This window comes from Rattus norvegicus, chromosome 9, assembly GCF_036323735.1.
Source record: "Rattus norvegicus strain BN/NHsdMcwi chromosome 9, GRCr8, whole genome shotgun sequence".
NCBI classification, from domain to species: Eukaryota; Metazoa; Chordata; class Mammalia; order Rodentia; family Muridae; genus Rattus; species Rattus norvegicus.
In genome coordinates this window covers 29,208,557-29,225,552 of record NC_086027.1, presented here as the reverse complement: position 1 = coordinate 29,225,552, position 16,996 = coordinate 29,208,557, and the positions used below count along the sequence as shown (strand labels likewise).

Here is a 16,996-nt window from a genome sequence, read left to right as displayed (position 1 = left end):
GACACCATCACATAGATATAATACAGTCAAAAGACTAATATGAGACAAAAATATATAAGTTATAAAAAATGTGCAAACTGAAGGCTCCTAGGATGAGAATAAATATGCTCACAGCAGGGGTGGAATTTTTCTCTGGCTCTATTGACAAGGACAGAGCACTTAGAACCTCCCAGTGCAGTTGCCCAGAATGCCTGTCTTACGCAGGACACAGAAAGAAATGGAAGTGAATAACAGGAGGAGAGGAAGCTGGGGACATGAGAGTTGACTGCCTTTAGAAACTGGAAACAGGAGGAAATTGACTGTGCTAAGCCCTCAAGGAGACAGATGTTAGAGACAGAATCCTATCAATGGGAGGAAGACATTTCTAATAGGCTTGTTACCGATAGAAGAGCAGGCTGTCACGAAAAGGTTTCAAGCCTGGAAGACGTGACAGCTTGGCAGCGATGTGAGGCAAAAAGATCTGAATGTCGAAGAAGAGTCAGAAATGGAAGAAGCCTCCCAAAACTGAGGCTCCACCAGGAAATGAGAGTCACCAGCAAGTTTGCCTATGTAGTTCTTAGTTCCAAAGCCTGACAGCTATGGTACAAGAGACAATTTCTAAAGACAGAGAGGTATCAGTAGACCTTTTGACTTATGCTAGAGAATTAAGCAAGCTTATCAATTTCCTTCCCTGGCCCGTGGCCCTGGACATGGGGGTGAAACAATACAAGACGTAGCCAAGACTCAAGTGAAATATGATCATAATATCATTTAGTATAGATTAGATACAACACATACAAAGATGAAAGATTTTTTTGTTTGCCTCGGGTAATTATCAATACTGTGTCTATTCTTTGTCTTTATATGTTTTTGTTTTGATCGACTCTCTTTTTTGAGACAGTGTCTTGCTACGTAGCCCTGGCTCACCTGGTACTCATTATATAGCCTAGGCTGGCCTTGAATACTTGGCAATCTCTCTGCTTCAGCCTCTCAAATGCTAGGATTATAGACTAGAGCCACAAAACCCATTAATACATAAGTCCCAAAAGAATGTGCCAACCCCTCATCCTTATATTGGCCAAGTGAAAGAGAGAACTAAGTCTTCTGAGGTTTGTGATGAAAAAGAATTCTGCTTTTACTGACAGGTCCATCCTCTCAGAGTTGAGCATTAGTGGTGTTCTGACTTATTATTTATATGGACCCATGTGCTCCTGTGACCTCATACTCAAGATTATGAGAACATGAGATGCAAGGAATGGACACATTTTTAAAATCTCTTTGAATCCCAGAAAAGGAACTGTTAAGAGTTCAGACAATTAGGGCTGTGGTTTTGAGGTGAGTTATCTGCCCTCTCTTCTCCTCCTGCCTCATATCATCCTGCAGTAATTGACATCACCAGGTTCAGAAAATGTGAGTGCAGGGGAGCAGCCTGCAGATTTCAATCATATCTCTTCCCCTCTCCTGGTAGGTGTTGTGGTGTCTGCTGTGTTTGCCATGACAATTCTTACTGTCAATGATACTCAGTAAGGGATAAATGATGAATAAACCTGCCTTCTGTCATTCTGGTGGAAGCAAGCATCTCTGAAGGCTGTGCGTGACTCCTAAGAGCGGTCACTACTATTGTCAGAGCTTTCCAGAGCACAAGCATATGTCATCTGCAGTAAAAACTAGAGAGAGTTATTTTTGCTTTACAGGGCCAGGTCACCCCACCCATCATTGTTTAAACACAATCAGTCTGCCGAAAGTAAGTAACAATACTTAGTCCATAATCCTGAAAGGTATAATGTCAAGCACTCTGCACTCTGAAGACTTTGATTAAACAAAATAGTAACACAAATGGAAGTTACTAATTACAGAACCTTCTACACATATCCAGTCACGTTCTCTTTACACTCCTTGCCCAGCTAGTGCCCAGCATAAATTGTAGAGAATCCAACTCTTCCAATTGTTTGTGTTAACTGGAATGCAGGCTAGAGTGCTTCTCTTGGTCCTCTTTCCACTACAGTCAGTGGCCATTGTCAGCAAAAAGTATCAGCAACAACAAAAATGAGACACTCGTATCTAGTGCGTTTTCACCCACATTATTAACAAAATCATATATGAAAACCTTTTAGGGGCTAGAGATATGGCTTAGAGGTTAAGGGCACTGACTGCTCTTCCAGAGGTCCTGAGTTTAACTTCCAGCAATCACATGGTGGTTCACAAGTATCTGTAATGGGATCTGATGCCCCCTTCTGGTGTGTCGGAAGTGTACTCATATACATCAAATAGATAGATAGATAGATAGATAGATAGATAGATAGATGATAGTTAGATAGAGAAATGAAAGACCTTTTCAACATATCATTATCTAAGTCACGAATTCGCACAATTTTTTAATTGCCTCTTCTGAAAAATGTATTTGTGGGCCAGAGAGATGATTTTGTCAGCCAATGCTCTTGCTGACAAGCCTGATTTCCATTCTGAGTAGCAAAATGGTAGAAGGAGAGAACTGACTACATCAAGCTGTCATCTGACCTCCATGTATGTGATAGCATGTGCACACACATGTTTTAAAGCATCAGAATCACATTTTCGTTCAAAGGATGATAAGATTCTGAAAGCTGGGAAGGTCTTAGGACTATGTTTAAACCTAGCTACCAGAAATTGGAAACTAACATAAATTCCAGAGCCCCAATTTTTGGTACATTGACTCTAATCATTTAGGTTTGTAAAAGGGTTTCATCAATAATTTTGCTATGAAGCCAAATTTAATCACCACACTTACAAACTATATAGTCTTTTCAATGTTGGCCAATACACCACCATTTACTAACCTCCTGTTAACAGAGTTATTGTTAAAATTGTGAATTTGTTCAATTGTTACATTGGTAAAAATGCTATTGTTGCCTTTGAAATGCATGCAGAGTGAAATCGTGTATACATTGAAATCGTAGGAAGGTGCATCAGGAGCCTTCAATCTGGGTTGTAGCAGAAAATGACAGCTATGTTTAAAATGATATAATTTTGACATGGGAAAGAGAGAAGCTGCACACTCTAAATTATTTATAGAAATTAGCACAAAAGGGATCAAAGACCTAAATATAAGATCTAAAAACTGTAAAACTCTTAGAAGACAACATAGGAGAAAGCCTTGAGACATTGGATTTAGCAAGTATTCTCTGATGTGTGGCGGAGAGTGTAGACAATCATCGTAACAGTATACAAATTAGTCTACAACAAAACTGTAAAAATTTGCTTCGAAGACGCACATTCAAGAGAATGAAAAGGCAACCTTTTCAAGATAAGAATTTGCAAATTGTGAATCTAATATTTAATCTAGAGGGTTGATATAAAAAAAACAAAAATAAACAATGGTGCACTACAGCACCCAAGGAGGAACTTGAGACTACTGAATACGTGTCCTTGACGAACGACTAACAAACCTACAAACTCGTGTTCAAAATCATTGGTCTTTAGGAAGACGCAAAGTAAATGTGCAGAGAAAAGTGGGTCACTACTATTTTTTAAAAGTCAGCAGGAAGTGTTGGAGAGGATGTGGAGAAATGCAAATCTTTGTGTAAGCTAATAAATATAATAGAAGTTATACTGGAATATTATATGGTCTTAAAGGGAAAGGAACAATGACATATGTGACAACAGTTGTGCACCTGCAGTATATTGTGCCTGATTAAATAAGTAGTCATAAAAGACAGCCATTGTATAATTTGCAGTCCGAGGCCAGAGAGCCAGAGAAATATGGAATTGTTATAAGCGGATATGATGTGTAAGTTTTGTAAAATACAAATTCTAGGAATTTTTTCACAGGAAAATGTAAATATACTTAGCTATAGAGCTGAATTCTATTGAAAAAAAAGGGAATATTTTATTTTAGTACAGTTTACAAAACACAGACTTTAGGGAAATTTTCTTCAAAAATGAATTTTAACCCCAGTGACTTCCAGAATCATGAGAAATTAGAGGACTTTATCAAAATAAACAATCTGGAATGTAAGGAAAAATAAATGAAAATTCTGGTAAAAGTTTAAAAAGTAAAATAAACAAGAAATCACAATGAGATATTCAAAGTCCTCAAATATAAATACTAAAATTTAGAGATACTATTATTCTAAAGGTACTATTAATTACTATATTTATTAATTAACATTAAAACTGCTACTATACATTTAGTGTAATTAAATATGAAGTTTAGAACATTTAAACAGATAGCTTTATCTTTGAAATTGTGACTCGACACAATTGAGAATTGACAGCCACATATTTTGAGAGTTTTGAATCTCACCCATTATCTCGTTTTTCCTGAGAGTAGAAGCAGCCAGTTCCCTTTTTCTTTTGAGACAGGATTTCTCTGTGTAACCTTGACTGTCCTGGAACTCTGTAGACCAGGCTGGCCTTGAACTCAGAGATATGCCTACTCTGGAGAGCTGGGATTAAAGGTGTGCTTCACCACTATCTGGCTATTTAGTTCTTTAGTTCCTGGATAAACACCACCTTGTTACCATATTCTAAGTAGGGAGGTAAATAAGAGAATGTGAAGCTCAGAGGAATCCTGCTTACTTCTTATTTTAGAAATCAGAGTTTGCTCTGAAGAGTTCTGTGGATTTGGGAGATAGATGGCTTATAGGCAGAGTGTTTGCTTGAAGAAGAGAATGAGAAGTTTGATCCCCAGTACCCACATAAAAAGATATAGGTGTCTGGGCTCTGGTCTGTAACTTCCAGCACTGTGAAGAATGGAGACAGGAGGACAGTCTAGCCCAAAGGAGCAGGCTGTGAGTTCAGTGAAAGACTAGATCTTAGAGGTAGAGCTTGAAAAAGCAGGAGCCTAGACATTCTCTTCTGTCTCCCCCCTCCCCTGCACATCTGCACATAGAACACACACACACACACACACACACACACACACACACACACACACTTTTGTGACATTATGTGTATAGCTTGTAAAAGTATCAACAAGATAGCAAGCCTGTGCTAAATATGCAAGTCTTCTACCTATTCATTTCCTTCAGAAACTGATATTCAGGTTAAAGCCCATTTTTGCTCTTAGCTAGAAGAGATGAGGTCACTGTCAGATGATAGCATCAGGATGCCTAATTAGAAATAGACTCATCCTATGGCGTAGGCTCCTGCTTCTCTGCATCCTAATAGTAAAATCCTTGTAAATTTGTAACTTTGCAAACATCATTAATCACAATTTAAATTAATAATAATAATAATAATAATAATAATAATAATAATAATAAACAACTCAGCATGTGAATGCAACAAACCCTTTAACGTATACATAAACCAAACTGTGGCAATAACCCTGGGAGCAGCAATTTTTTTCAAGCTCACATCATTGGCAGAGACAAGCAATACAGCATTTACTAATTAGTGTTAAATTTATATCCTGTCTCATTTCAGCTCATTACTACGCATAATTATTACACAGAGGTTTTATATAGGAACCCAAGCAAAAGTTTGAAAGTTTCCCCACACAACCCACCTCATATGTAATGGGACCTGAGTTTGAAAAATAGCTCTCATGATTCCAAAATCGTGTGCTCTAAAATGTCTAGACTTTTTTAAACATTCTAGATTTATTGCAGTTTCTCCTGATTCTTCCTTTGAGAGGCAGATAAAATTCTGAGAAATGTATACTATGTCCTGAGTCATTTTGAAAAATAAATTCTAGGTAGAGTATGAAAAGATTGTGCTTATGGAATCTTGAGTAGAATTGTAGCATATTAAGAGAAAATACTGCATTTAGAATACTCTGTGCAAACAAAATTACTTAAGCATTTATTATGTAGATAATTGTGTATCATCTTCAACAGCCTTATAATCTTAAGCAGTTTTTCTGTTTGTTTTAGCCTAGGCTGTTTTGATTTTATTTATTCTTATTAAGTACTATTAATTATCTAATAATATAATTAATGCCTATTTGTATTCTAATGAGAGAGAAAAAGTGAATCTGGATAATTGGGGAAGTGGGGAGGATCTGGGAGGAGTTGGAGGAAGGGAAACAATAATCAGAATATGTTGTAAGAAAAAAAGCTTATTTTCCAGGTCCCCAGCTCCGAAAAAAAGAACCAAAAAAAAAAAAATTAAAGGAAATTTATTCATAGGTTCATTGTCTTGGACTTTTCCTTTCAAACGCTAATAAATAGTTCTTAACCTTCAAAAAAGAACTTAAGCAGGTAATGGAAACATTTTTTTTTTTATAATCTTTTTTTTTTTTTCCAGAGCTGGGGACCGAACCCAGGGCCTTGCGCTTGCTAGGCAAGTGCTCTACCACTGAGCTAAATCCCCAACCCAACATTTTTAATTCTTTACTTTTCGTTTGCTCATTTTTGAGACAGTGGCTCTCTATGTAGGCCATGAGCTGTCCCTGAATTCTCTCAATGCTTGCTGCCTCGGAATGCCAAGTATTACACGTGTGCTCACCATCCTAACTTGTGAGTTAATCTCTCATTAACGTTGTTTATACTTTCCAACAAATGATAACTAAAAAGAAAATGAAATGTTTTATTTTTTGTATAAATGAGAAATACTGTATCACACTATAATTTTAGAGTTTTGAAATGGAAAATTATTTAAGCAGCGGCTATTTTCTTTCTCTTAATAATCTGGAGAGTAAGTTAACCAAAAAGATAGTCTATTTATTTTCAAAGTGTCCCAGAAATGAAAACTTAAAATATGCTTTTAATATTTCATTTTAGTGTCCCATGTTTTAAGAACCATTTTTACAGGACTAGAGAGATGGCTTGGTGGTTAAGAGCACTGGCTGCTCTTCCAGAGATCCTGAGTTCAATTTGTAGCACACAGTGGCTCACAACCATCTGTAATGGAAATTGTTGCCCTCTTCTGGTGTGTCTGAAGATAGTGACAGTGTACTTACATACATCAAAGGAAGAAAGGAAGGAAGGGAGAAAGGAAGGAAGGGAGGAAGGAAGGAAGGAAGGAAGGAAGGAAGGAAGGAAGGAAGAAAGAAAGACAGAAAGAAAGAAAGAAATTTAAGTAAAAAGAATCATTTATACTTCTAAGTTTATAGAAATCATCAGTGCATTCCTAAAGATTTAGTCGTTGATATTTAGTTAGCTTCAATCAGATCTGATTTAACAATTTACCCTATCAACATAGTAACTGTTTTAAAAAAGATTTTAGAAACCTGGACAAAATTTCTTAGTATTCCTGATTTAATAATACACATTTTCATGAAGCCATAGCTTCTTGATGAATATAAAAAGATATTACATTTTCTGATCTAAAGTGCCTCAATCACTATGTTTTCTTAAATTGATAGTCTCAAAAATTCAGGCCGTCACTCCTGTGATCTGAATATTTGTTTCTTCTTCTCCTCAAATTCATACACTGAAACTAAACCTCAATACAGTAGTAAAAAGAGAAGCCTCAGGAGGTGATTAAGTTTTGAGAGGTTGGATTTGTGCCCTTAAGAAGAGTCTTTTGGAAGTTTCTTGGCCCCTTTCATCACATAGTACTGAGTTAAAGGATCTGAAGAGACAGAGCTCTCAAAAGATACTGATTCTGTCAGCACCTTGCTCTCAGATTTCCCAGTCCCGGAATCTGAACTACACACTTATATCTTCTATACATTATCGAGTCTAGAGTATCATAGCATTCCGAACAGAGTAGAACAGTCATTATTTTATTAACATAAGGATATCTCTAACTGGAATTATGATGACATCACAAAATCCTAGAGGATTGAGTGTGGTTTAGCTGCCCAGAGTCTAAGCAGCTGGGAAAAGCTGTCTTACCTGAAATGTGTTAAGTGCCTCTGGATGTCAAGGTCTAGAATGGGAGTCGGTCGGGAGGATCCCAGTGGTGATCTATCTTGACTCAGGAGGTCTTGGAATTCTTTACAAATTTGCCTACAACAAAAGGGTACAAAATTGAAATTGCACTCTCGAAACGGACTTATTTTAATTTCACGAGATATTATCTATCAAAGTCTGTTTCCCCTTAAAAGGAGACCAGGAGGATTTTTCTGTCAGCAGTCTCAAGTTCCATTGGACCGATTTTGCAGGGCCAGAGGACGATAGTAAAACATTTTTCGAGACACTCACCATGTTCATTTTTAAAGAGCATCTTTAGATGTTAATCTCCGGATAGAAGAAAATTCACGTGAGAAAATTTGTCCTTAAAATGTCTTTAAAAGGATTACAAATGCTGTTTTTTTTTTTAGAACATCACATCTATAGACAATTTTAACTAAAGTTAGAGGTTTACATCACTCAAAGTCGTAATACAAGCTAACTTTGGACAATTCTGTCACCCAGTATGGCAATATTTACTTTCTGACTATTTTCATGCTTCGGCATTTGGAGTCAATGATCTCTTATTCCCAAATTATTCCACCAGTCCTAAAAAAAAGTCGCTATGCACTGTTCCCTTCCAGCTGCTACTTTGCATACCTTCTCCAGCTGTTCTTTTTTTTCTAACATGGTTATGGATTTTAGCCTATGTATAACCAAAAACATTGCGGTGCGTCATGACTACCAGTTAATCCCTTGCAGTGTATAATTTTAAAGAAACATAACAGTTAAGAAAATGCTATTTTATTGTCTCTCTCTGTGTGTGTGTGTGTGTGTGTGTGTGTACATGCACGCACTCACGCATGTGAGCATGTGTGTGCACATGTGGGTGTTTTCGTGTGAGTTTGGGCACACACATGCCATGGTACACCCGTGGAGGTCAGTGGATAGCGTCAACTTCAAACTTCACCTTCTATTTTCATAAGGAAGTGCCTCTGCTGTCTTGCCCCTGCACACACCACAGTAGCTGGCCCATGATCTCCTGGGATTGTCTTGTCTCTGCGTCCTATCTCACTGTAGGAGCAATGGGATGACAAAACCAGTACTTGGACTTATGTGACTTCTGGGAATTCAAACTCAGTCCTTTGTGATTGCAGTGCAAGTAATTTTTATCCACTGGACCATCTTCCTGGGCTAGAAAATATGTTTTAAAAATATGCCTATAGTGAAATGAATGTAGCAGCTACAGAATGAAATCAATTAACAGGAAAAAATTTCCTAAAAGCATTCTTCATATATGGAGGAAATATCCGATATTCAATATAATATAGTTATTTTGTATGTATATCTGTTACTGTATGTAGGTTGTTGGAAAATACAGCAGTTAGGCTTTGCTTGTCATGATGAGCAAATGTAGAAAGGTCAAGTCACCCCAAATGACTGTGTGGGTAACAACAGCTAAAGCTGCTTGCCTCTGAGCCTTAGGGGTCAGTTTCATTTCCTGGATCCACTTGGAGGAGGATGAGAGCCAACTTCCTGAAGGTTGCCTTCTGACCTCCACTTGCATGCTTGGCATGTATGCACACATGTATGTATGCATGTGTGTGTGTGTGTGTGTGTGTTCGCGTGCACACACACACCATTTATTCAGTTCTGTTCACTGTGGCTTTATTCATAATTACTAGAAACTGGAAACAACCTAGATGTCTCTCAACCAAAGACTGGATAAAGAAACTGTGCTGTATTTGCACAATGGAGTATTACTCGGCTGTTAAATTTGTAGGCAAACGGATGGAACTAGAACAATAAATCGACTCGAATGAGGTAACCCAGACCCGGAAAGACAAACATGATATGTACTCACTTATAAGTGGATACTAGTCGTTAAGTAAATGATAGCCAAGCTGCAATTCACAGAGGCTTAATAACAAGGAGGGCTGTAGGAAGGATGTATAAAACTCCTGGCCAAGGGAAAATAGAGTATAAATTGTGTAGATGGACTGGAGGTGGGTGGGGATGGGTACAGGGTGGTGGTGGTGCTATGAGAGAATGCAAGAAGAGACAGCTGGAGCTAAAGGGGTCTAGGGAGGGAGGAAGTATGGAAACCTGGAATCTATGAGGTGACCCTAGTGAGGACTTTGAGTTATGGATGATTTGAAATTTGAACTGGACTTTTTTGTATGAAGGCAAGATAGTGATGGGCAAGATAGGGTTGCATTAGATTGAGTTGTTGGCTGAGGGGGTTTTATGGAGATCCTGAAACAACTCAGGTTGGTGCTAAGACAGACAATAACAGACAGAAAGCTGTCAAGAAGGCCCCATTGTTGACAACATCCAAACAGCTCATTGATCATAGAGAGGTAGAACAGGTGCCTTTATGAATCCTTCACCCCTATATTCTAGTCTCTTTGGTGCGGGAAGTTACCCTGCAGGTTAAGGAAAGTGTAACCTGGAACCCAGCAACAAATCTTATCACCAACAATCGGTCCTGTCTGCAAGATGTGCTGGGGAAATGTGGTGCAGAACTTGTGGGAGCTGCCAACCAATGTCAGGTTTAACTTGAAGCTGATACCACAAGAGGGAGCCCATGTCTGTCACTGCCTGGATTACCAGGGCTAGAGACTTGGACAGTTCAGAGACCTAGGATAGGTATCTTGTCTAGTTGTCATCAGATATGCTTCCTCTTGCAGTAGACTGAAGTGGGTGCAGAGACCCACAGACAGACATCATTTGGAGAGAGAGTCTAAATTGCACATCTCTGTTGGATCCCTCCCCTAGGAACTTAGGCACCCAATGGGAAAAGGGGAGGAAAGATGGTAGGAGTCAAAGGGGATGGAAGACACAAGGAAAACATGTTCCAGTGAATCAACTATGCAGGGTCTTACGGGCTCACAAAGACTAAAGCAGCAAGCACAGGGCCTGCATGGTTCTGCACCAGATCCTCTGTGTATGCTATGACTCTTAGCCTGGTGTTTTATGGAACTTTATGAAGTGGGAGCAGGTGTGTTTCTGACTCTTTTGTCTGCTCTTAGGACCTGTTTTCATGGATATTGAGACTCTTTTTTTTTTTTTTTTACTAAGTGTATGGTTAAAAATTTACTTTATTAATTTTAATGGATTCTGTCTCTCTGAAGTGAAACTGGATAGCTTTCAGGATAGTAATTGAGTGGTAGTAGTTGAGTTCAACTTTACTTAAACATTTAGTAGCATTTTGTGGTGCCACCATCTCCAGGGCTCCATGTTATATAAGAGCGATACATTGTTACATTTGCTTTAGATTTCTAACTTAAAAACATAAATATAGCCTATGTTCCAGATTTTTGGACAAATGTTATGAACTCTGATGAAATATTACATCATTATTGTCTCCCCCCACCAAAGATTAGGCTGGTTTTAAGTCTTCATTTTTCTCTCAGATTGAAACACATTTTAAGCAAATAAACACCAATAATTTTTTAGATCATTGAATAAATCAATTTATATTTCTGCAGACTGGCCTCATTCTTGTCCAAACAGGAATGCAAATTCTAGTCAAATTGGTGAGTGAATAACAAAAAGCAAAACTTGGCAAGCTTGAACTCTTGCTAGATAATTCAGCATAGGACATCGCTCTCTTGCTACCAATTGGATTTTATAATCTTGTCATTTGTTTCGAGGACATGGGACAGCTTATGTCCTTAAATGAAATATGACAATCCTGTAGGATTCAGTGGCAATTGCCACCCTCTCCACAGGACAGTTAGGGAATTATTATTCAGACTACTTTCATTCTTATTTAAATTCTTCTTTCTGAAGCTGAGATATGAAAAGACTCTTTTGTCTCAAAACAAAATGTCATATTATGAATTATGTAACAAAGATGATCTTCAGTGACTCACAGCATTCTAACTTTGTCACTTACGTCATTGTCCTTAAGGAGGTTAAAAATTTTAGTGGATTTATGGATTTAAAGTTTGGTGTTTCTACTAGTGATCGCTAATAAAGCAATATTTAATTAAGATCACTAGCTGTTCTGGCTTACCTTAGCGTGGATCAAGTGTTAAGCATATTTATTTCCAATCCAGTGAGGAGACCTTTCTGTGTTTTCTATCAATCAGTAACAAGTATCATGTCTAGTTCAAGATATGTCTAGTTTCTATCTTTCTGCCTAAACAATTTTCCTAATTATACCAAAATATTTGGTTAATTACCAACACTAGAAACAACAGTGCTTTGAGGAGGGTAACTGAATCTAACCAATTTTTTCCCCTGTAATTGTGTATTTTACAAAATATCCTGAAATACAGCGAAATATATTATTTACCAAAGATGGAAATCAGTAATTGGTTATGTCACTGAAGGAGTTTTGCATTTCATGTATATTTGGAACTTTTATTGTATTTTACTCTCTCTCTCTCTCTCTCTCTCTCTCTCTCGTGTGTGTGTGTGTGTGTGTGTGTGTGTGTGTGTTTGTGTGTGTGTGTGTGTGCATGTACATGTGATAACATATAAGTAGAAGTCGAATGGTAACTTGTAGGATTTCTTTCCATTGCATGAGTTCTTGATATTGAACTCAGGTTTGTGAGTACTGGTAGCAAGTGCCTTTAGCTGTTGAGCCCTCTAGTTGGCCCAGTTTCTGCATATTCTAATCATTGTCTTGATAGTCCTCTTTCTAATCATGTAAACTTTGATGCCTTGGTGCAGATGGTAGAACTCTGGGTTAATCTATTTCATTGCTGGAATGTGATCCCCCTTGCTTTTAGAGAACTCATGCTCTCCAGCCTGTCGTTCAAAGAAGAAAGGAAAATTGAAGGTGCATGGAGGTGTCCCTGCAGCTCTTACTTGGTCGCTAGGATCATCTTTTTCCGTGCTGTCTGTTCTTTCTGTTCCATATGTTGTCTGGCGAGATGTTCTCCTACTGCCTTGGCTGGAAACTCTGTTTCGCATGTGTAGCCAAAATCCCTAGCCAAGTGCAAAGCCTCTCCTGTTGGCAGAAAACATAAGTCACTGGTTTATCCATATCTGACCTTTCAAGGGCAACTCTGTGTCTTCTCCAACTCTCAAACATGGCTGGGGTCATGTGAAAACATTTTGATTCTATCTAATTTAAACAATGTTTCTATCTAATTTAAGCAAAGTTGGGGGGCAGGGATAGAATCTGTGAGGAATGGCAATGAAAACAAAGGAACGGGAACTTTACAGGTAAAATGTTGGAAATCTGAGAAGAAATGAGTACAAATCAGTAACTCAGGAGTTTTGACTCTTTTCTTTGAATGTCTCACTCCATTACAGAAGAATGACTTCCAGAGTTCTATTCATAATCACCAATGGAAAAGCTACACACACACACACACATTATATGCATATATGCAAATATAATATAAAATGTATATGCAAATATATATGCTTGTTGCTGCTAAGACCGATGTCTCTAATCTATAGACAAGCCATTCTGATGATTTTTTTCTGTGAGACTGATCAAAATATACAGCAATAGTCTCAAATACTTAGAAAGTTGTTATCACTTTATAAAATGAAGTACATGAATTTCACACTGCAGTGTTAGAGTTTATTATCTGACTATAATACTATCAACATCAGGCCTTCCAGAAGGCTCTGGTGTACTGTACTGTTTTGGAAAATGCAGAACACAGCAGAATCATAAACAACTTCTGCTTGTCCACAAAATATGGAGTGCAAGTAAAATTTTAATAAGTGGGATAAAAATATCTTAGTAAGAAAGTAGTATTTACTAAGGAAAGTCAGTCTAGAGCATATTGGTCAACATTTTTAAATAATGCTTAATCAAAAGTCTTATCTGACAAGTAAAATTTATTTTAAAATCCAAGTTTCTCAGTGAAAATACAGTTAGATCTTAAGCTGCCTGCCTAGAAGGCCTGAGATTTAATTTCTAGAAACAAGAATGCCTTTGTGAATAAGTACTTGTACACACACAATATATAATATATAAAGCATAGAAACGTATAAACCAATATATAAATCAAACCATGCTGTATATGTACTAAGTGACTACTTTACTCAGGGGAATCTTTTTTTAAACTTTTTGTTTTATTTTTCTATTTGCATTGGTGTCTAGCCTGACTACATGTTTGTATGCGAGTGCCCGACTCCATAGAACTGGGACCACAGGCAGTTATGAGCTGCCCCGTAGGTGCTGACAATTGAACCTGGGTCCTCTGGAAGAGCAGCCAGCTCTTAACGGGCGAGTCATTTTCGGGGCCTTCTTAATCAGACGTAATAGATGGAATAGAACTTTAAATACTGGTTTTCCTTGCTTGGGGATGGGATTAAAGAGCTTGCTTAACTGGTATGAGACCCTGGGTCTGATTGTGAGCTTGACACAAAATTAGAAAGCTACAGAGGGAGTTTGAGTCCAACTAGACCATGAGACCCTATCTAAAAGCAAGGCGTGGGGAGGATGACTGCGATGGTAAAATTCTTGCCGTGTAAACCTGAACTGTAAAGTCAATCCCTGAACCAACATGAAGGTGGAAGTAGGAAGAGATTTCCAAGGTTGTCCTCTGACCTCTATTTAGCACCTATTCACACATGTGCATAGACACACATGCGTTATGCACGCGTGTGGCATGCACGCGCACGCACGCACGCACATATACCCACACACACACACACACACAAATTGGGATGTCATAGCAACACGAGCAGTCATAGCAACAAGAAGAAATTAAATACTACAATAGCAATTTAAGATTTTCGTTGCATCGTTAGAAGCACCATATAAAATACCTACCCATGTGTATTGTAGAGATAGGAGATGTGGTACTGCAAACGAGAAATTATTGTTGTTAACGGGTTTTCCAGAAGTAAGGGAAGGTGGGAATCATGGGGCAGAGGTGACCCAACAGCCACAGCTAATCAAACTTTCCCATGAAGAAGTAAAAACGATTCAGACTTGATGACCACATCATGTGGTCCTTGTTTCATAACTGGCCAACGGAGCACTCTAAGAAGTTACTGTATTTGATGTTGCTGTCCACTCATAGAACAGCAGACTTGTTGATGGGTGAGCACCAGGAGGGCATCAAAATAGATAACAGGAAAGATTAAGAGGGGGGACAATCCAGTGAACTAGACTGTGGGGGGGAGGGTGGCAATGGGGGGAGGGTTGGGAGGGGAACACCCAAAAGGAAGGGGAGGGGGGAGGGGGATGTTTGCCCGGAAACCGGGAAAGGGAATAACACTCGAAATGTATATAAGAAATACTCAAGTTAATAAAAAAAAAAAAAAAGAGGAGGGACAATCAGACATAAAGAGGTGTACACAAACAGATTTGGCGACATCAATAAAATATTCTAAGAAAAATACTGTTTTTCTACTAAAAATAGCCTTTTAGTTTGAAAAAAATCAACCAAGTTAACAGCTGTAACGAACAGGAAGTCCATTTAAGATTGCAGGAAGCTGAGCAACTGGTGTTCAGGAAGTAGTTCCCCCTCCCGCAATGTTCTGTTAACCTTTCTTACAAGTAAAAGCTCTAGTCAAGATTTTTCTCAAACACATTTTTAAAAAGCATACAGGAAAGCTGAAAGAACTGTACAATAAAAAGACATATATCTATTCTTCATATACTAAGTGTACTCTCTCACACGCTGATCAATTATACTCCAACTCTATCCGCGCTATTTTCGGAGGAAATTCTAAATTTCATGCCTTTGTCAAAAGTATCAGTTTGTATGTAACTAACTGGGGTTCTACCTTTAGTCTCTTGAGCTCGCCCTCCACTATGCTAAATAAGAGACACAAAACTGGGGACACTTCGATCATGACTTGTTGGTATGGTGTGTATGAATGTTGGGTGTGAACGAAGGAGAGTGAGAGAGGATATCAAGTGAGGTTTGGGCACATGCCAGGCAAGCATTTATTCCACTAAGATACACCTTCGCCCTTATTTACATACTCCATAGCTACTGGCTACACAAGGCCAGGCAGAGGTCTGGGGGAGTGGCAGAGGAGTTGAGCCTTGGCTTTGCTCTCACAGAGGGTGGCAGTCCCTTTCTCAGCATGGGGTGGTCCACAACTGCAAACAACTTCAGCCCTTAGAGCCCTGCTCCATTCTCCTCAGACACCAGTGCTCATGCGCACACCTGCGCACACACAGAACTCAAACTGAAAATACATATTTTTTTAAAGGATTTTTTTGGGAGGGGGGATCGCTTTTGTCTATTTCAGAAAGGAGCATTTGGGCAACAGGGTAACCTGCTGATCTGATTCCCAGCCGTACTTGGGAACCTGCGTGGAATTTTCAATGTGAATGAGTATCAATCAAGGTTTAAAAAAAATAGCATGCAGAAGAATGCAGATCGATCCATGCTTATCACCCTGTACAAAGCTTAAGTCCAAGTGGATCAAGGACCTCCACATCAAACCAGACACACTCAAACTAATAGAAGAAAAACTAGGGAAACATCTGGAACACATGGGCACTGGAAAAAATTTCCTGAACAAAACACCAATGGCTTATGCTCTAAGATCAAGAATCGACAAATGGGATCTCATAAAACTGCAAAGCTTCTGTAAGGCAAAGGACACTGTGGTTAGGACAAAACGGCAACCAACAGATTGGGAAAAGATCTTTACCAATCCTACAACAGATAGAGGCCTTATATCCAAAATATACAAAGAACTCAAGAAGTTAGACCGCAGGGAAACAAATAACCCTATTAAAAAATGGGGTTCAGAGCTAAACAAAGAATTCACAGCTGAGGAATGCCGAATGGCTGAGAAACACCTAAAGAAATGTTCAACATCTTTAGTCATAAGGGAAATGCAAATCAAAACAACCCTGAGATTTCACCTCACACCAGTGAGAATGGTTAAGATCAAAAACTCAGGTGACAGCAGATGCTGGCGAGGATGTGGAGAAAGAGGAACACTCCTCCATTGTTGGTGGGATTGCAGACTGGTAAAACCATTCTGGAAATCAGTCTGGAGGTTCCTCAGAAAATTGGACATTGAACTGCCTGAGGATCCAGCTATACCTCTCTTGGGCATGTACCCAAAAGATGCCTCAACATATAAAAGAGACACGTGCTCCACTATGTTCATCGCAGCCTTATTTATAATAGCCAGAAGCTGGAAAGAACCCAGATGCCCTTCAACAGAGGAATGGATACAGAAAATGTGGTACATCTACACAATGGAATATTACTCAGCTATCAAGAACAACGAGTTTATGAAATTCGTAGGCAAATGGTTGGAACTGGAAAATATCATCCTGAGTGAGCTAACCCAATCACAGA

The 16,996-nt window shown here is 38.6% G+C and overlaps 1 protein-coding gene across 3 annotated transcripts in view; it reads right to left on the bottom strand.

Moving 5' to 3' along the window:
- Positions 1-16,996, bottom strand: part of Tfap2d (transcription factor AP-2 delta) — a 64,317-nt gene that overhangs the window by 15,860 nt on the left and 31,461 nt on the right. For all 3 annotated transcript variants that reach the window (NM_001106895.1, NM_001401661.1, XM_039083189.2), the window contains 2 exons: positions 12,561-12,702; positions 7,743-7,856 (listed from right to left, as the gene is read on the bottom strand). In NM_001106895.1, coding sequence (NP_001100365.1) covers positions 7,743-7,856; positions 12,561-12,702 — 256 coding nt within the window. The remainder of the gene's footprint in view (positions 1-7,742; positions 7,857-12,560; positions 12,703-16,996) is intronic.